We start from the raw sequence: 19887 nt of genomic DNA, 5'->3' as shown, positions 1-19887 counted from the left end.
CTGTCTTTTGTATATATGTTTTTTGTGGTTTTTTTTTTTTTTGTATTTTGCGTTGCTGAAGTGCTGTCTTTTGTATATGTGGTTTGTTGTATTGTGCGTTACTGAAGTGCTGTCTTTTGTATATGTGTTTTATTTTTGTATTTTGCGTTGCTGAAGTGCTGTCTTTTGTATATGTGGTTTGTTGTATTTTGCGTTACTGGAGTGCTGTTTTTTGTATATGTGTTTTGGGGTTATTTGTATTTGTAGAGTTCTGTCTCTTCTATATGTGTCTTGGTGGTTCTTTTTGTTGCTGGAGTGATGCCTTTCTACATCAGTGTTTTATTACATTATGTTGCTTGAGTGTTGCTTTTATATGTGTTTTGTTGTTTATTTGTATTTTTGATGAACATTGTGCCATTAAGGTATATCAGAGTAGTCGTTTTAATAATTTAATTGTAAAAGTGATATATATATATATATATATATAGTCATTGGTTTTATATTTTTGTAAGAAGAACTTAAATTTCAATTAAATCGGAGAGTCATCATTGATCACATAATACTATATATTTGATACTTCAGTCAAGAGGTCAGTCAAGTGTAAAGGCAATACTATATATTTGATACTTCAGTCAAGAGGTCAGTCAAGTGTAAAGGCAATACTATATATTTGATACTTCAGTCAAGAGGTCAGTCAAGTGTAAAGGCAATACTATATATTTGATACTTCAAACAAGAGGTCAGTCAAGTGTAAAGGCAATACTATATATTTGATACTTCAGTCAAGAGGTCAGTCAAGTGTAAAGGCAATACTATAGTATATCTACTGGTCTTTTTTTATTTTCTTACGATAAAACATATTTGATGTAAACCGGTAGTAGATTGGATTGAGTTCGAAATGATTGTATTATTCATTTTACATTTCTACTGAAAATCTATTTGTAAAATGTTAAACTGAAAACCTTATCATCTTCCTTTTTGTAATGGCCATGATCTCAAAGGTATCGGTTATTTTATCTGATGTTTCACACGATAATTTAAAAGGATGGCTTAGTTAATGAAATACAGAGAACAATTCCCAGTTGACCAATTTTATGATTGATGTTTGTATCCAGGGCGATGAATAAGTTTTCTAACTACTGACTTCATTGTCTGGTATTATTTTTGATAACTGACTGTGTTCTTACTACTGACTTTATTGTTTAATTTTATTTTTGAAAACTGGTTGTTTTTTAACTACTAGTACTGACTTCATTGTATATTATTTTTGTTTTGCTAACTAGTAGTTTTCTAACTACTGACTTCATATTACGGTTTCATTTTTGCTTACTGGTTGTTTTCTAACTACTGAATTTATTGTATGGTTTCATTTTTGATAACTGGTAGTTTTTTAACTACTAAAATTGTGAATGGAAATGGGGAATGTATCAAAGATACAACAACCCGACCAAAGAGCAGAAAACAGCCCAAGGCCACCAATGGGTCTTCACCACAGTGAGAAAATCCCACACCCGGAGGCGGGCTTCAGAAAGCCCTCAACAAAAATGTGTACTAGTTCAGTGAAATGGACGTCATACTAAACTCCGAAACATATAGACGAACTAAAATTAAAAAAAACATACAAGCCTAACAAAGGCCAGAGGCTCCTGGCTTGGGACAGGCACAAAAATGCGGCGGGGTTAAACATGTTTTGTGAGATCTCAACCCTCCCCCTATACCGTACACAGCAATATGCACAGTAAAACTCAGTTAAAAAGAAGTCCGAGACCGATGTCAGAAGAGGTAACAGAAGAAACTAAGCAAAATGAAAATGATACTGTCTTCATTGTTAGGTATTTTCAATAAAACAATTAATCTTTTATTTGTATTTACTTATTTGTAAGTCGTTTTTTTTTTCGTAATTCTTTTGGTCATAATGTTTAATTTTTGTCCTCTAAGGCTTTGACATGTTCATTAATATCAGAAACGTGTTTAGTTTATCTGTTGTCCTCTTGGTACGTTCATTAAAATCAGAAACGTGTTAAGTTTATCTTAAAATGTTCATTAATCTTAAAAACGTGTTTAGTTTATCTGTTGTCCTCTTGGTACATTCATTAATGTAGTTTATCTGTTGTCCTCTTGAAAAGTTCATTAATCTCAGAAACGTGTTTAGTTTATCTGTTGTCCTTTAATCTTTTATGTAGTTTATCTGTTGTCCTCTTGGTACGTTCATTAATGTATTTTATCTGTTGTCCTCTTGAAAAGTTCATTAATCTCAGGAACGTGTTTAGTTTATCTGTTGTCATCTTGGTACATTCATTAATGTATTTTATCTGTTGTCCTCTTGAAAAGTTCATTAATCTCAGGAACGTGTTTAGTTTATCTGTTGTCATCTTGGTACATTCATTAATGTATTTTATCTGTTGTCCTCTTGAAAAGTTTATTAATCTCAGGAACGTGTTTAGTTTGTCCTTTTATCTTTTGTGTACAAAATGTAGTTTATCTGTTGTCCTCTTGGTACATTCATTAATGTAGCTTTTCTGTTGTCCTCTTGATACATTCATTAATGTAGTTTATCTGTTGTCCTCTTGAGACGTTCATTAATCTTAGAAACGTGTTTATCTGTTGTCCTCTTGATACGTTCATTAATCTTAGAAACGTGTTTATCTGTTGTCCTCTTGATACGTTCATTAATCTTAGAAACGGGTTTATCTGTTGTCATCTTGATACCTTCATTAATCTTAGAAACGTGTTTATCTGTTGTCCTCTTGATACGTTCATTAATCTTAGAAACGTGTTTATCTGTTGTCCTCTTGATACGTTCATTAATATAGTTTATCTGTTGTCCTTTTGATACGTTCATTAATCTTAGAAACGTGTTTAGTTTATCTGTTGTCCTCTTGATACGTTTATTAATATAGTTTATCTGTTGTCCTCTTGATACCTTCATTAATCTTAGAAGCGTGTTTATCTGTTGTCCTCTTGATACCTTCATTAATCTTAGAAACGTGTTTATCTGTTGTCCTCTTGATACCTTCATTAATCTTAGAAACGTGTTTATCTGTTGTCTTCTTGATACGTTCATTAATCTTAGAAACGTGTTTATCTGTTGTCCTCTTGATACCTTCATTAATCTTAGAAACGTGTTTATCTGTTGTCCTCTTGATACGTTCATTAATCTTAGAAACTTGTTTATCTGTTGTCCTCTTGATACATTCATTAAAATCAGAAATGTATTGATCTTTTTTCCTTTTGGTACGTGCCTTAATCTAAATAAAACATGTCTAGTTTATTTTTCGTCTTCCTTTGGTACGGGGATTTTACATATAAATCAACCAGTTCAGTCCATGTAAAAGTAGATTGATTGATTGGTCACTATTGTGTTATTTTGTGGCGGTCAGTTTTTATTGGTGAAGGAAGCCGGTGTACCCGGAGAGAACCACCAACCTCCTGGATGAACTAATTATCCTAGTCAATTAAGATTGTAGTCCAGCGCGCACCGATCATGATTCGAACTCACAACATCAGTGTTGACAGGCTAGTGATACAGTAGTTCGACTACTTAGACCACTGGGCCACCGAATCTCCTAATACATAAAGACAAATATTGGTTTATAATAGTACGAACTGCACAAATAATATGATCATAATATATATCCACGAAAATATAAACCATCTTAACTCAAAAGGGTATGTAGCACATCGTTGTATTACCGCATACAAGAAAAACATGTTTTATTGAGGTGAAAAAAATATTTTTAAATGATTGTATCATGGACAAGAAAATGTTCCTGCAAACACAAGTCCACAAGTCACTGATATTGTAAACGTTAAGATAATTATTTTGCTCACAGGTGTTAAGTTTTCATTTATTTCCTATGTCTAGACGGAGATTTGGACAGCTGAAGTATGATTTATTTACTGAGAATAAAAATATTCGTATATATATACTCGTTCATTACCCCGTCAGCATGTAAAAGATAACAACGATAATTGAGAATAAATATAATTAAGCTGCTTGACCAACATGCTTTAACATAGACGGTTAATATCAGTAGTTTTAATTGATCTCAATGTACTATACGTGAACACGTGTTACTGCTGTGGGATTTCTCTGTAAATGAGATTATATTTATATTCGTAAACAACTTAAAACTATACCAAACTGTTTAGTAAAACAGTTAAAAAATTTTCAACAAGGAGAATAAAATTAGGAAAGAAATCTTTACATTAAACAATTAGAAAAAAAGCAGTTTAAAATTTATGGCAAAAAATAAGAATTACATTATGTTATGCTCTAATCATCATCAGAAAAGTTTAGAATGGATTTATCTCCAAATACTCAAAGATCTGCAATTTACCCCCGATTCTACACATAAGGTAAATATTAGGATATACATACGACAAATACTGACGTGGTCCCCGACTTGGGACAAATACTGACGAGGTCTTTCCTGTTCGTCGTGCTGCTCAATTTAAAGTTTTCTGTGTAGTGATTTGTGAACTGTTGTTTGCCTGTTCGTCATGCTGCCCAATCTTAAGTTTTCTGTGTAGTGATTAGTGCACTGCTGTTTGCCTGTTCACCATGCTGGTCAATCTAAAGTTTTCTGTGTAGTGATTAGTGCACTGTTTGCCTGTTCGGCGATGGTGTTTATTCTCTCCTCATATCAATTATTAGTCTAATTCTTTGCATTGTGTTCAATCATGTACCTTATTTCGTTACTTGAACTTCTTTAAATACTGGCGACTTTGAAAAGTAGATATAGATGGAGTATACACACTTAAATACATATATTCAAGTTAATATTTCTTTTAAGTAAGATCACTCCTAAATGTGTTTCTTAAAATAACTTCTTCAAAATCAAGTACGCTTTGTACCAAAGATTTTGGAAGCCAAAACATAAAACATGTAGTTAAGTGGTAGTGAGAATATATAGAAGCCAAACAAGACACGTGTTATTAAGGGAAAGCTAGAATATATAAGCCAGTACAAACAACGTGTGGCTAAGTATCAGTTGGAATATAGAAACCAGTACAAACAACGTGTGGCTAAGTGACAGTTGGAATATAGAAGCCAGTACAAACAACGTGAACTTAAGTGACAGTTTGAGCATAGAAGCCAGTACAAACAACGTGAAGCTAAGTGACAGTTGGAATATAGAAACCAGTACAAACAACGTGAAGCTAAGTGACAGTTGGTATATAGAAGCTAGTACAAACAACGTGTGGCTAAGTGACAGTTGGAATATAGAAGCCAGTACGAACAAAGTGTGTCTAAGTGACAGTTGGAATATAGAAGCCAGTACAAACAACGTGTGGCTAAGTGACAGTTGGAATATAGAAGCCAGTACAAATAACGTGTGGCTAAGTGACAGTTAGAAATTAGAAGCCAGTACAAACAACGTGAAGCTAAGTGACAGTTGGAATATATAAGCCAGTACAAACAACGTGTGGCTAAGAGACAGTTGGAATATAGAAGCGAGTACAATCAACGTGTGGGTAAGTGACAGTTGGAATATAGAAGCCAGTACAAACAACGTGAAGCTAAATCACAGTTTGAATATAGAAGCCAGTACAAACAACGTGAAGCTAAGTGACAGTTGGAATATAGAAGCCAGTACAAACAATGTGAAATTAAGTGACAGTTGGAATATAGAAGCCAGTACAAACACCGTGTGGCTTAGTGACAGTTGGAACATAGAAGCCAGTACAAACAACGTGTGGCTAAGTGACAGTTGGAATATAGAAGCCAGTGCAAACAACGTAAAGCTAAGTGACAGTTTGAATATAGAAGCCAGTACAAACAACGTGTGTCTAAGTGACAGTTGGAATAGAGAAGCCAGTGCAAACAACGTAAAGCTAAGTGACAGTTGGAATATAGAAGCCAGTACAAACAACATGTGTCTAAGTGACAGTTGGAATAGAGAAGCCAGTACAAACAACGTGTGGCTAAGTGACAATTGGAATATAGAAGCCAGTACAAACAACGTGTGGCTAAGTGACAGTTGGAATATAGAAGCCAGTACAAACAACGTGTGGCTAAGTGACAGTTGGAACATAGAAGCCAGTACAAACAACGTGTGGTGAAGTGGTAGATGTATTCATTTTAGGAATCAAATAGAGGTCAACCTTTGTATAAAATATCTGTGTCGTTGATCACACAGACTAACACTCCATGCTTTCGTTCATATAATCATATGATGTTTGTCTCGCTGCAAACAATTCATGACTCCGTTCATATAATCATTAGATGTTTGCCTCGCTGCCGAATACTCCATGTCACCGTTCAAACAATCATTTGATGTTTGTCTGACTGAAAAACACCCCCTGTCTCCTTTCATATAATTACTCGATGTTTGTCTTACTGATGAACACCCTATGTCTTCGTTCATATATTCATTTGATGTGTGTCTCACTGACGAACACTGGATGTCTCCTTTCATATAATCATTTGCTGTTTAGATCACTGACGAGCACTACATGTCTCCTTTCATATAATCATTCGATGTTTGTCTTATTGATGAACACCCCATGTCTCCTTTCATATAATCATTTGCTGTTTAGATCAGTGACGAACACTCCATGTCTCCTTTCATATAATCATTTGATGTTTGTCTCACTGACGAACACACCGAGTTATAAAATAAGAAGATGTGGTATGATTGCAAACGAAATAACTATGCACTAAGACTAAATGATGTAGATGTTAGCAACTATAGATCACCGTACGGCCTTCAACATTAAGCGAAACCCATACCGCATAAAAAGCTATTGAAGGCCCGATATGACAAAATGTATAACAATTCAAACGAGAAAACCAGCAGCCTGATTTATATACAAAAACAAAATATGATATATAGCAACAAACGACAACCGCTGGATTACAGATTCCTGATTTAAAAAAAAAAATGTATTTACATTGTATCATAGATCAAATTTATTTGTTCAGTGTATGTTCACTGGTGTTAATATGTCTTTTGATTGATATTTTATATTGTGTCTTTCTATGTTGTGATGTTACACTATCATTTCAGATAAGGGTGAAGGTTTGGTACCATTAAAACGTTTAAACCCGCTGCGATTGTTCGCACCTGTCCTAAGTCAGGAATCTGATGTTCAGTAGTTGTCGTTTGTTGATGTGGTTCATAAGTGTTTCTCTTTTTTTATATAGATTAGACCGTTGGTTTTACCGTTTGAATGGTTTTACACTAGTCATTTTGGGGGCCCTTTATAGCTTGCTGTTCGGTGTGAGCCAAGGCTCCGTGTTGAAGATCGTACTTTGACCTATATTGGTTTACTTTTATAAATTTTGACTTGGATGGAGAGTTTTCTCATTGGCACTCATACCACATCTTCTAATATCTAAATACAGAATGAGGCGGGGTTAAACAACTTCTTCCTAACCTGGAACGGTGGTGTAACAACACAACATAAGAACAAATTTTTTGTTAAACAAACTGAAGCCGATATCAAGAAATTCCATAAAATAAATTTGTGATTTGACCAAAACTATATCTAAGCTTAACTATTGCAAGTTTTTCATTGCCAGACAACTTCTCTAATTGAAGGTGTTTACGGACATTAATCATTTATAGTTCAGTGAAAGGTAAGCATGCATATTTTATACACTCATCCTATCAGTAAACATTAATAATTAAATCATAACAATCGATGATTGATAGCATATTTACAGACCACAATCACGTGATCTATATAGTTCTGAAGTTCATATTCTGTTTACCAATAAAACAATAGATACTTAGACATTGGTAAGATATGCTAATGAAATAATAAGATATTTTACGGACCATTTTACGGACCATGAATGAGTGCGATCTCTGTAAAAATACTGATAATGGTTTCTTTTGTAACATGTAACGTTGTTTTACTTATACAGAATGTGATTTCTTTATTGTATAAGATAAGATATTCTGATTCCAAAAAAGAGTCCATGGCGAGCAAAATAATATTGAAGACCATGTTTTAACTGATTGAAAAACACAAATAAATTTGACTAAAAATTGTATAAAATCCTTATGAAATAGAAATGATGTTTTAATGTTATCGACACATTGCGGGTTCCTAAGAGGAAATTTATGAAAAGTGAAGTCGCAGTTACAATGTAAAAACACAAGGAAAAGATATTATTACTATTATGCGGCGGGGTTCAGTATTTAACCTTCCCATGTTTAACTTTTCATTAGTGGAATAAATGAGGGTCTGGATTGGGGAAGGGGGGTGGGGGGCTTTGTATTCTTTAATTTTTAGGCCATTTTTCTGTATTCTTTATACTTTTTGTCCATTTTTCTCTGTATTCTTTATATTTTAGCACCTCATTTTTCTCTATTCTCTATATTGTTTGCCCATTATTCTTTATTCCACACTCTCATAAGTCGGTCATTAACATTCAAACTAAGTCCCCATATTATTTATTAGATTGCAATGAGTAACTGATTTATAAATGACAATGTATAAGTGCTGATTTTGCACATGGATATATGTATAAGTGATGCAATGTTTTACTGTGCTGATTAATGTGATAACAATAATAGAAATCTGACAATTATACTTCATATAAATTTCAAGACAACTGATTCTAAAAAAGATTTTCACTATCCTCAGATTTAGACAACAATAATTGACGCATACTATTTTATTTTAGTGTTTGTTTTTCTTTAAAGCGTTATATCATTTCCAGCACTTGCACCGAATTCTTTCGTTGTGCCTATGCTCTCTTATCATTTTATTATGACACTCTTCTTAAGATCAAACACCTCTTACTCCTACACAATCATTGTCAATCTCTGTACCTTATTAGCAACCAACTGTTAACTTCGTCACGCTTACATGCTACAAATGTTTGTTTACTTCGTCACGCTTACATGCTACAAATGTTTGTTTACTTCGTCACGCTTACATGCTACAACGTTTGTCTAATTTGTGTCGTTGAGGACGGCGGTGTTGACAGAGCTTTGCAAAACTTTTGTCTTCAAGTATAGTTACAAAAAATATCATGTATAAATTATTTGTTATCTCATTTCAAAGCAACAGTAAATGCATGCCATCTTGAAGTATATGGATTGTGTGTTGCTACGGGTACAGATGGTGTGTAAATGTACCCATACGGAGTGCGCTCGACTTCTCTATCTAGATAGGGACTTCAAAGGAAGTATCAAAGATGTACGCAGGTAGTTATTCATATACTTGAACTTACCAAACATTATAAACGAATATATCTGTTTTTGTTCTTCAAGAAAGTTAGGGTCGGGGAAGGAGGGCAACAAAAAATTCCCTTATTTCATAAATGACAATATAATTTTTACAGCGATTTACGTAATGTAATTTATAAGCAAAAACAGACGTTCTATTCACCAACCTCGTTTCGCTACGCATCAACGTCCTGACTCAACTGATATGTGTTTTGTTCATTGTCGAAGACCGAACGATGACCTATAGCTGCTTACATCAAATTCGTTTGGTTTCTGGTGGTAATTCTAAATGCCAATCATACCAGATCTCTTCGTTTTAAAGGGTATATTCCTAACAGTGCGCCGCACTCTCATAAATATGTGAGTGATGAATTTATTTTCTTATTTATTTTCTTTCCGTTAGTATGTTTATATTATATTTCCTTTGCTTATTTATTTTGAATATTATTACATAATATATCATACCAAGAATCCATAACAAAGCAATAAATATCTAATACCAGTAACAACGTCATGAAATATATTAGACAGGTTTTGTCTATCTCGTACGAAATTTATAATGTGCATAATTAATGGCTACATATAAATCATAATTTAATAAATGTTTAAGAACCGAATGTCGGTAAGGAATGATACTTGTATATAACTCATAAGCTGAATCTGAGATGGGTTACAATAATTAGCATTGGATATTATATCACAGGTTAAAGCAAAAGACTGGATAATACTTAAAAGAAGAAGAAAAGATACTATAACGTACACACGTATATTTCAAAATTTACACACGTAACTTGGACAACTTTTATCCTTAATTTTCACAGAATCTAGATAAAAAAAAAACGTAGAAGAAATTGGATTTTTATCTTTCTTTAAACAGTACTGATGTAGTAGATACATAATAATACTTAGTATAGAGTAGAAACATGTATAATAATACTTATGAAGTAGATACATAATAATACTTATGGAGTAGAAACATGTATAATAACACTTATGGAGTCGATACATAATAATACTTATGGAGTAGAAACATGTATAATAACACTTATTGAGTAGATACATAACACTTATGGAGTAGAAACATGTATAATAACACTCATTGAGTAGATACATTGATCTCAGTTCTTCATTGGTTAAAATCCGATTATGACGTAGAATTTTCTTGCTTTCCTCTGAATTTCCCATTGTGACGGCATGAAAAAAGGCGACCATGCCTGATGACGGTTCATAGAAAGAACACATCTTTTTGCAAATCATTCGAAAAGAAGGAATGAATTTGCCTGCGTATTGATTGAAAATCATTAGAGAAACAGATTCCACCACCAAATCTCGTGTAATACGATATTTATCAACTCTCGACAGTTAAATTTGAAAATTTAACTGTCTCGAGTGGATAAATATCGTATCACACTCGATGCAGTGGTAGAATCTATATATATAATAACATTTATGTAGTAGAAACACGTATAATAACACTTATGGAGTAGATACATAATAACACTTATGGAGCAGATACATAACAAATGAAAGTGTGAGCTACTGCTCACTGATGATACCCCCGCCCAAATATTTCGGTAAACAGGAAGTTGTTGAGTCATGAATCTGAAAACGCATCACACGGTGTAGCTGACTTATATAAACCCTGAAACCAAATTTCAGAAATCCTTGTATTGTAGTTCCTGAGAAAAATGTGACGAAAATTTTCAACTTGGCTATCATGTGTAAAATGATACAAGTGTTCGGTAAACAGGAAGTTGTTGAGTGATGAATCTGAAAACGCATCACACGGTATAGCTGACTTATATAAACCCTGAAACCAAATTTCAGAAATCCTTATGATGTAGTTCCTGAGAAAGATACGACGAAAAATATATCAAAGGACGGACAGACGGACTGACGGACGGATGGATGGACTGACGGACGGATGGATGGATGGACGGATGGACAGACAGAGGTAAAACAGTATACCCCCCTTTTTTAAAGCGGGGGTATAATAAAACTTATGGAGCAGATACATAATAACACTTATGGAGTAGATACATGATAACACTTATGGGGCAGATACATACTAATACATATGGAGCAGATACATAATAATACTTACGGGGCAGATACATACTAATACGTATGGAGCAGATACATAATAACACTTATGGGGCAGATACATAATAATACGTATGGAGCAGATACATAATAATACTTATGGAGCAAATACATAATAATACTTATGGAGCAGATACATAATACTTATGGAGTAGATACATAATACTTGTGGAGCAGATACATAATTCTTAAGGAGTAGATACATGATAACACTTATGGAACAGATACATAATAACACTTTTGGAGCAGATACATAATAACACTTATGGAGCAGATACATAATAATACTTATGGAGTAGATACATAATAATACTTATGGAGCAGATACTTAATACTTATGGAGCAGATACAAATTAACACTTATGGAGCAGATACATAATAACACTTATGGAGCAGATACATAATAATACTTATGGAGTAGATACATAATAATACTTATGGAGCAGATACATAATAATTATGGAGCAGATACATAATAACACTTATGGAGCAGATACATAATAATACTTATGGAGTAGATACATAATAATACTTGTGGAGCAGATACATAATAACACTTATGGAGCAGATACATAATACTTAAGGAGCAGATACATAATACTTGTGGAGCAGATACATAATAACACTTATGGAGTAGATACATAATAATATTTATGGAGCAGATACATAATAATACGTATGGAGCAGATACATAATAATATTTATGGAGTAGATACATAATAACACTTGATACATATTAACTCTTATGGAGTAGATACATAATAATACTTATGGAGCAGATACATAATAATACGTATGGAACAAATACATAATAATATTTATGGAGTAGTTACATAATAATACTTGATACATAATAACACTTATGGAGTAGATAGCCTACTCTGGTTAAAAGATATGTGTCTTAGACATGATGAAAGTAAAATATTTTATTTCTCAAGTAAGGATACGAAGCATTGACCAATACAATTCAAGGCACATTCAGAATGTTGTTGGGTTAAACATGTTTGTGGGCGCCGAAGATTGTTTTAGGGAAATCAGCAGACAATTTTACATCATACTCAGTCTGATGAAGGATAAATTTTATCCGAATTATTTATTGTTATTTGTATTTTTCCCCCCTTTTAAAATTTTGGTGTTGTACACTTTTTTATCCGTTTGTATATATTTACGATCGAACGATATGAGAGACGTATCTCGATATTTCAGATTTCGTCTGTTTCATGTGTTTCTTCAATTCATTTTTAAGTGAGATGTTGTCTGTTTCTTTTATTTATGTCTTTTTATTCAAGTAAGATTTTTATGGTGAGGTGTTGTCTCGCAGATGTCGTCTGTTTCTTTTTTCTTTCTTTCTTTTTATCTAATTGAGATTTTTAGGGTGTATTGTCTCCTAGACGTCGTCTGTGCTTCTTTGTTTTTCCTTTTTATTTGAGTGAGATTTTTAGGGGGTGTTGGCTCGTTGTTGTACGTATATCAAATATCTCCTTTTATCTATACCTCTCACTATAGAGGTATAGCACTAACTTTGTTCATGTCTGGGAATAGTTGATTTTTGACTCGATTTTACTCAATACTTTTTGTTGTTTTTTTTTTCATAATACGCATACAAAGAAAGCTGTAACATAAATGTTTCTACATCTTAATTGCATGATGGTGTATTATGACGCAATCCTTATTTGAAAACAACCAATAGATAATATCCGTATTCTCAAGCCTGTACCACAGTACTGACTACTGGACTAAAGACTCTACCAAACTAGTGACTACTGGACTGAAGACTCTATTAAAGTACTGACTATACTAGACTGAAGACTCTACCAAAGTACTGACTATACTGGACTGAAGTCTCTACTAAACTACTGACTACTGGACGAAAGACTCTACCAAAGTACTGACTACTGGACTAAAGACTCTACCAAACTACTGACTACTGGACTGAAGACTCTACCAAAGTACTGACTACTGGACCGAAGACTCTACCAAAGTACTGACTACTGGACTGAAGACTCTACCAAAGTACTGACTCCTGGACTGAAAACTCTATCAAAGTACCGACTACTGGACTGAAGACTCTACCAAAGTACTGACTACTGGACTGAAGACTCTATCAAAGTACTGACTACTGGACTGAAGACTCTACCAAAGTACTAACTACTGGACTGAAGACTCATCGTGGATGCTTTTAATTGTCGATTCGTTTGAATGGATAAAAATACTATGGGTCAATATCCGCTGATAGTTTTGAACATAAATGCCTTTGAATGGTCGAATGTAATTTACCTAATAGTTCTGACAAATTGGTTGATTAAAACCACGTTAGCCCAGTGCCATTATTTGGCAGATAATAAAGACGGTATGCCAATTAGTACTGACTACTCATATCAAGAGATGACGTGTGATGCATGTTATTCACTCTTGTCTAAGTGATAGGACACGTACTTTTATAACGCGATAAAACTCGCTAGTCTAGTGCTAAATGTGATGAAGACTTGAAAATCCGATATTGTGTTTAATATAAACGAAATCTTTGAAAATTGTAAATTTCTAGTTTTTCGAAATGTATTTAATCTAATATTATAATTTGATTTGTGAGATGTCTATTGTGAAATAATACATTTTTTAGACTTGTTAAACAGCCAACAACACAATCAAAATACTATATGATATATGTCGCAGAGACAAAAAAACTAATTACACAATCAAAGTACTATAGGATAGATGTCACAGAGACAACAAACCGACAACACCATCAAAGTAATATAGGAGAGATGTCACAGAGACAACAAACCAACAACACCATCCAATTAATAAAGGATGGATGTCACAGAGACAACAAACCAACAACACAATCAAAGTACTATAAGATAGATGTCACAGAGACAACAAACCAACAACACAATCAAAGTAATAAAGGATAGATGTCACAGAGACAACAAACCAACAACACCATCAAAGTAATATCGGATAGATGTCACAGAGACATCAAACCATCAACACAATCAAAGTACTATAGGATAGATGTCGCAGAGACAACAAACCAACAACAACATCAAAGAAATATAGGATAGCTATCACAGAGACAACAAACCAACAACACTATCAAAGTAAAATAGGATAGATGTCACAGGGACAACAAACCAACAACATCATCAAAGTGATAAAGGATAAATGTCACAGAAACAACAAACCAACAACACCATCAAAGAAATATAGGACAAATGTCACAGAGACAACAAACCAATAAGAAAATTAAAGTAAAAGTAGAAAAGTTTTTTTTAAATAATGATTTTACAGTTTTAAATGTGAATCATCATCTCATTCTTTAATTACTTTATTTATTCTGTATAATTTTGATAATTATCGTTAAAAGTTTTCTTAATTGTCAAAAAACCGTTATGTTAAATGATTTAATATAGCAAAATATTCAATTACGCAAAGTCTTTTATCTTAGAATGATTGTTTGTTTGAAATATATATTTAACAAATACGTTATTGTGTAAATAAAAACAAAAATGGTTCAGCAGCCAACGGAGTTACGTTTAGAGTTCAATATAAAACTTTTTATATTCATTGACAACAAAATACATTTTTTTTCTGTTCATATATGATCAATTGCCGAAACAGACTATCGAAAGGATATACACTAACAAATATGTACACGTATTATAAACGATTTTCTTCAGCTTGAAATGCAATAGAATTGTATGTTTTCTTGGATATTTAACGCATGTACACGAAAATACTATTCATACAATCTTTTGTTTGCAATTGATGCAGCCAGCACTTGTAATGAATATTTAATAAACTTAGTTAGTAAGTATTTTTACTCGTGTCGCTAATAGTGATAGTAACAATATATTATTTAGTCCATTAGGAGCTCCTCTGAATTATAGCAATCGCATCACGCAATGGTGCCATACTCTGTTGTAATCATTATACACAGAGAACGTAATGGACTGTATAACGTATAATGCCAATCGATTTAACCATGTCTTGGGACAAGTCGTCTTATGTAATTTACTCTAATATTAAAGCAGAAATGAAGAATTGTTTTCTATAATTTGTTATTTTTGCCAGTTGGGTTTTTTATAACTTCAGTTTTCCTCAAAGGATATCAATATCATAATTACGCAAGCATTTGTTCACACACAAATAAAAATTAAAAAAAATAGCTAAATAAATTAATTAAAATATAGCACGAAGTAAAACAGTAAACTGGGTTAAATGCCATAGTTTATTTTCTCTTTTTTTTGTATATAGGTGGGTTATTTTTTTAAGACAAAACATTCATTAAAATTGGAGTGCTATATGGAAGTGTATTCTAAATAAACAGTAAACATGACAAATGGTAAATAAAAAAATTACTTCTCAATTTAGTGTATGAAATTACGACACAACTGACGTAACAAGCTTCTTGTGTCATATAGTAAGTAAAGCAACTTGGCGTTGCCATACAAGTAATAGAAGTTGACATATTTTTATAGTGCCTGCCCCAAGTCAGGAGCATGTAGTTCAGTGGTTGTCGTTGGTTCAAGTCTGTCATATTTGTTTTTCGTTAATTGTTTTGTTATAAATATGGCCGTTAGTTTTCTCAATTGAATTGTTTCATATTTTTCATGTCGGGCCTTTTATAGCCGACTATACTGTATGGGTTTTTCTCATTGTTGAAGTCAGTACGGTTGCCCATAATTGCTTACATCGACTTCATTTGAACTTTGATGGATAGTTATCTCATTGGCAATCATACCACATCTCCTTATTTTTATATACATGAACGTGTGCTACATAATATCAATATTCGAAAGTGATTTTTCTTACCTGTATGTTGCAATGAAAGAATATAACTTAAAGAAGAATGTCTATATATATTCCATGTATTGGAACCATTGTAAAAGGGAAATATTTTGCAAGTTTTGGAAAAAGGGATTGAGTGACCGAGAGAATTGGCTGTATTGCGGTACGCGAAGGGGAGTGATTGACCTGTTTAGTACTTATCACTTCAATCCCGTTTTCCCTTATAATTCTGCCCTGTGCAGAGGGCATGACTTTAAGGAGAGCTGGGTGCACACAAGCAGGACTATAAGGAGAGATGGGTGCATATGGCAGGAAAATTAAGACAGATGGGTCCACAGAGCAGGACAGATGCGTGCTCAGAAATGGCACAGGTGAGCTGCGCACCTCTATTTTGGGCTTGATAGGCCACTGTCACTTGAAGTTTTGAACTCGAGGCCAGAAGATATTTCTTTGTTTGAGCTATCCTTGGCGTCTGTTATGTCGTTAAATTATTCAGTACAACAGGTCCACATTCATTAAACAGAAAGCGACAGGTAATTACTAAAATGAAATAAGGCTGTCATATGATTGGAAACAAAATAAAGACTTTGCATTTAAGTTTTTCATGTTTCATGTGGATGCACGAATGTTCCATTTACTATGTCACATATGCTATATCAATATAAAGATCTGTTTATAATGGTCAAATGAATACTAGATATTGGTCAAATGAATACCAGATTAAAGCATACTAGCCTTAACAGATTTACATTTGAATTAAACTTTAAGATACACAAGTAGTTCGGGTTCAAAAATGGATTTAGAACACACGAAGACAAGTAATTGTTCTTTAACAGACCATTTAAGTAAAAAGGTCAGTTAAAAAACAGCCAAATCGAATGTACATATATGATTTGACGCAAAGCTTTCCGATTAACGTTTAATTTAGGTCAAAATTATGAAAAGAAAAATTGTTCCGAGCAATTGTTGGTCTTCAACAACACAAGTTATTTAAAAACGTTTATAATAAGTAATGTGAAAACCACTGACGTTTCAATATCGCTTAAATACAAAGATATCAGCTGTGTTACTAAAATATATTAATTGTATAAAATAAAGTTCCAGCTTGAAGGCATGCTATTTAATCCCTGGCAAAATAAACGACCAGTTTCGATACGTCTTCACTTCGGGAAACCTCAATTGAACATTGAACAAAATGTTCACATTTTTTATATTTCAATTTTCTTAATGTGAACCATAGTTTCTTTGGATTAAAGACTCAATGGATGTCGTACATTGTTTCAAGAATTAATTTAGATAAAGTCTTCAAATATTCAAAGTATATAGGACGAATAATATATATATATTATCCCATACGGTATATAAAAAAATTTGTCAGCATAAAAATATAATTATAACACTGTTGGGTTTAATTTTCTATATATATATATAGTTTGAAGCCGGATTCTCTATATTGAGATACGATCGTAATTATGATTCCAAATAATATTTCTGTTTGATTCACTTTCTAAGTTTCCCCAGACATTCCATGTACTATTTGTTTATATACATTGAATAATATATACACAAAGCATGCATAGCAAATGAAATAATTCACACACAATTAGTTCATTATTTTCTTATATCACACAATTTGCAGTCCACGGTATAGAATAATGGTCACATAGACTTCTGTCAAGCATTGTAGTCCACGGTATAGAATATATAATGGTCACCTGGACTTATGTTAAGCATTGCAGTCCACGCTATAGAATAATGGTCACTTGGACTTCTGTTAAGCATTGTGGTCCATGCTATAGAAAAATGGTCAATTGGACTTGCGTTAAGCATATTGCAGTCCACGCTATAGAATGGTCACTTTCTGTCAAGCAGAAACACACATGATAAAGAAGGATGTCCATTTTGCTGTGCGGGATGTATAAATATACAGCCACGCCCGGTCGAAATTTTAGAAGTTTAACCCGAAATTTTTCGACCCGAATCCCGGACGACAAACTTTGTAATGCCTTCCAATTAGATTTATTGTCAAATTGCTCGATTCCAGAATATGCATGAAATATCATCCTCTGGACATCAATATAAGGAAAATATAAATACGGTAGACACATTCATTTGATATACATTGAAGATAGAAGAAAGAAAACCTCAGTATACTTTGCAGAAAAATAAATGTTTAACTTATCACTACTTACCTAATACTTGTATAATCCATGGTATGATAATCCACAGGAAGTGTCTTATTTCACATATCACATCCATCTGTCAATTAAATCTTCCAAAGTAATATTATCATTATATAATCGTATTTCTTCACATCTATATATACTTGAAAATTTCCTGTACATTTATCGTTGATATATTACCATTCTAATTCAGTATTAGATTTCCGGATACACTTTATTTGCAAAGTTCATGAAAAGAAAATAACAATTACTAAATATTTGATCACTTTATAATTAGGACCGTTACAGATCATTTGTTATATCCAATAAGATGATTTTCAATCTAGTATCCCATGTGAGAAATATAATTAGATGATTATTAACAAGTTATTATGTTTGATAACTTCTCGTAACACATGACCGTTAAAATTTCTATATCAGATACATTAAGACGATATGCTCAGATGATTTAATTTATTGAGTAACTGCGATAAACTCTAATCACACCAGAATTCCTATATTCCTGTTGTCTCATTTTCACAACGATGTATTGAAGTGGACGATTCCTCGTTAGATAGCAGATACGGCAGCACACAAATAATTAAAAACAGCCAAGTCAATGTTTAGTGACTGTGCATGCCGATATTCCATTTAGAAATGGCAGAGAAATAGACTATGTGGATGTTTAATTTACTTATGTATATTGTTTATGACAACGTTTTCCGTTAATAACGCCCGTAGTCGTATTTATGGCTTCTACTATAGTAGTTAGTTATCGTTCTGTTACTAAACTTTCATGTAGTCTACATATTAGAAACTTATTAGATACGATTGATGAATGAAAATAGTTATTCAATTTTTCGTTAGTCATGATATTGCAAATATTTTTATTTTCTTCTTCTCTCAGAACATATATTTTAAGGGGAAGAACAGCAATAAAAGGGCTGTTCCTTTGCTTTTTGTGTGTTTTTTTGCTGTGCATTGTTATTGTTATTATTATTTATTTATATATTTATTCTGTTTTTTTTATCTTGCTAATTCTGTTTTATTCACGCTTGCTTGTTTTCTATCATTCTAGAACAAGAGACAAATTCACCCAGACATTGGTCTTAAATATTTTTATTGGCATAAGTAATACGTTAGTGGATTAGGCATCTTCATTAACACAATTGTTTCAGAAGTTACTCGACAGTTGTCATTTATGAAGCAGGAGCTACTGACCCTTCCAGACCATCATAAAGTGTCTACAAAAGTAACTCTACAGTTGTCATTAATGAAGCAGAGCTACTAACCCTTCAATTTTCTACATAAGGAAATGCCTGTACCGAGTCAGGAACATGACAGTTGTTTTCCATACGTTTCATGTGTTTGAGCTTTTGATTTTGCCATTTGATAAGGGACTTTCCGATTTTGATGTTCCTTGGAGTTCGGTATTTTTGTTATTTTACTATTTTCCAGACCATCAGTCAGTGTCTTCAGAAGTAACGCTACAGTTGTTATTAATAAAGCAGAAGCTACTGACCCTTTCGGAGCACCAGATATTCCAGAAGTAACGCGACAGTTGTCATTAATGAAGCAGGAGCTACTGACCCTTCCAGAGCACCAGTGATTCTAGGAGTACCGCGACATTTGTCATAATTGAAGCAGGAGCTACTGACCCTTTC

The 19887-nt window shown here is 33.1% G+C and overlaps 1 protein-coding gene across 1 annotated transcript in view; it reads right to left on the bottom strand.

Moving 5' to 3' along the window:
- The window catches only part of LOC127733910 (zwei Ig domain protein zig-8-like), a 58188-nt gene extending 39619 nt beyond the window's left edge, over positions 1–18569 (bottom strand). The window contains exon 1 of the mRNA XM_052243365.1: positions 18254–18569. Coding sequence (XP_052099325.1) covers positions 18254–18320 — 67 coding nt within the window. The 5' untranslated portion in view covers positions 18321–18569. The remainder of the gene's footprint in view (positions 1–18253) is intronic.
- Positions 18570–19887: the final 1318 nt, after the last annotated feature.

Source organism: Mytilus californianus, unplaced genomic scaffold (assembly GCF_021869535.1).
Source record: "Mytilus californianus isolate M0D057914Y unplaced genomic scaffold, xbMytCali1.0.p SCAF_3, whole genome shotgun sequence".
NCBI lineage: Eukaryota > Metazoa > Mollusca > Bivalvia > Mytilida > Mytilidae > Mytilus > Mytilus californianus.
This window is presented reverse-complemented; position numbering and strand designations above follow the sequence as displayed.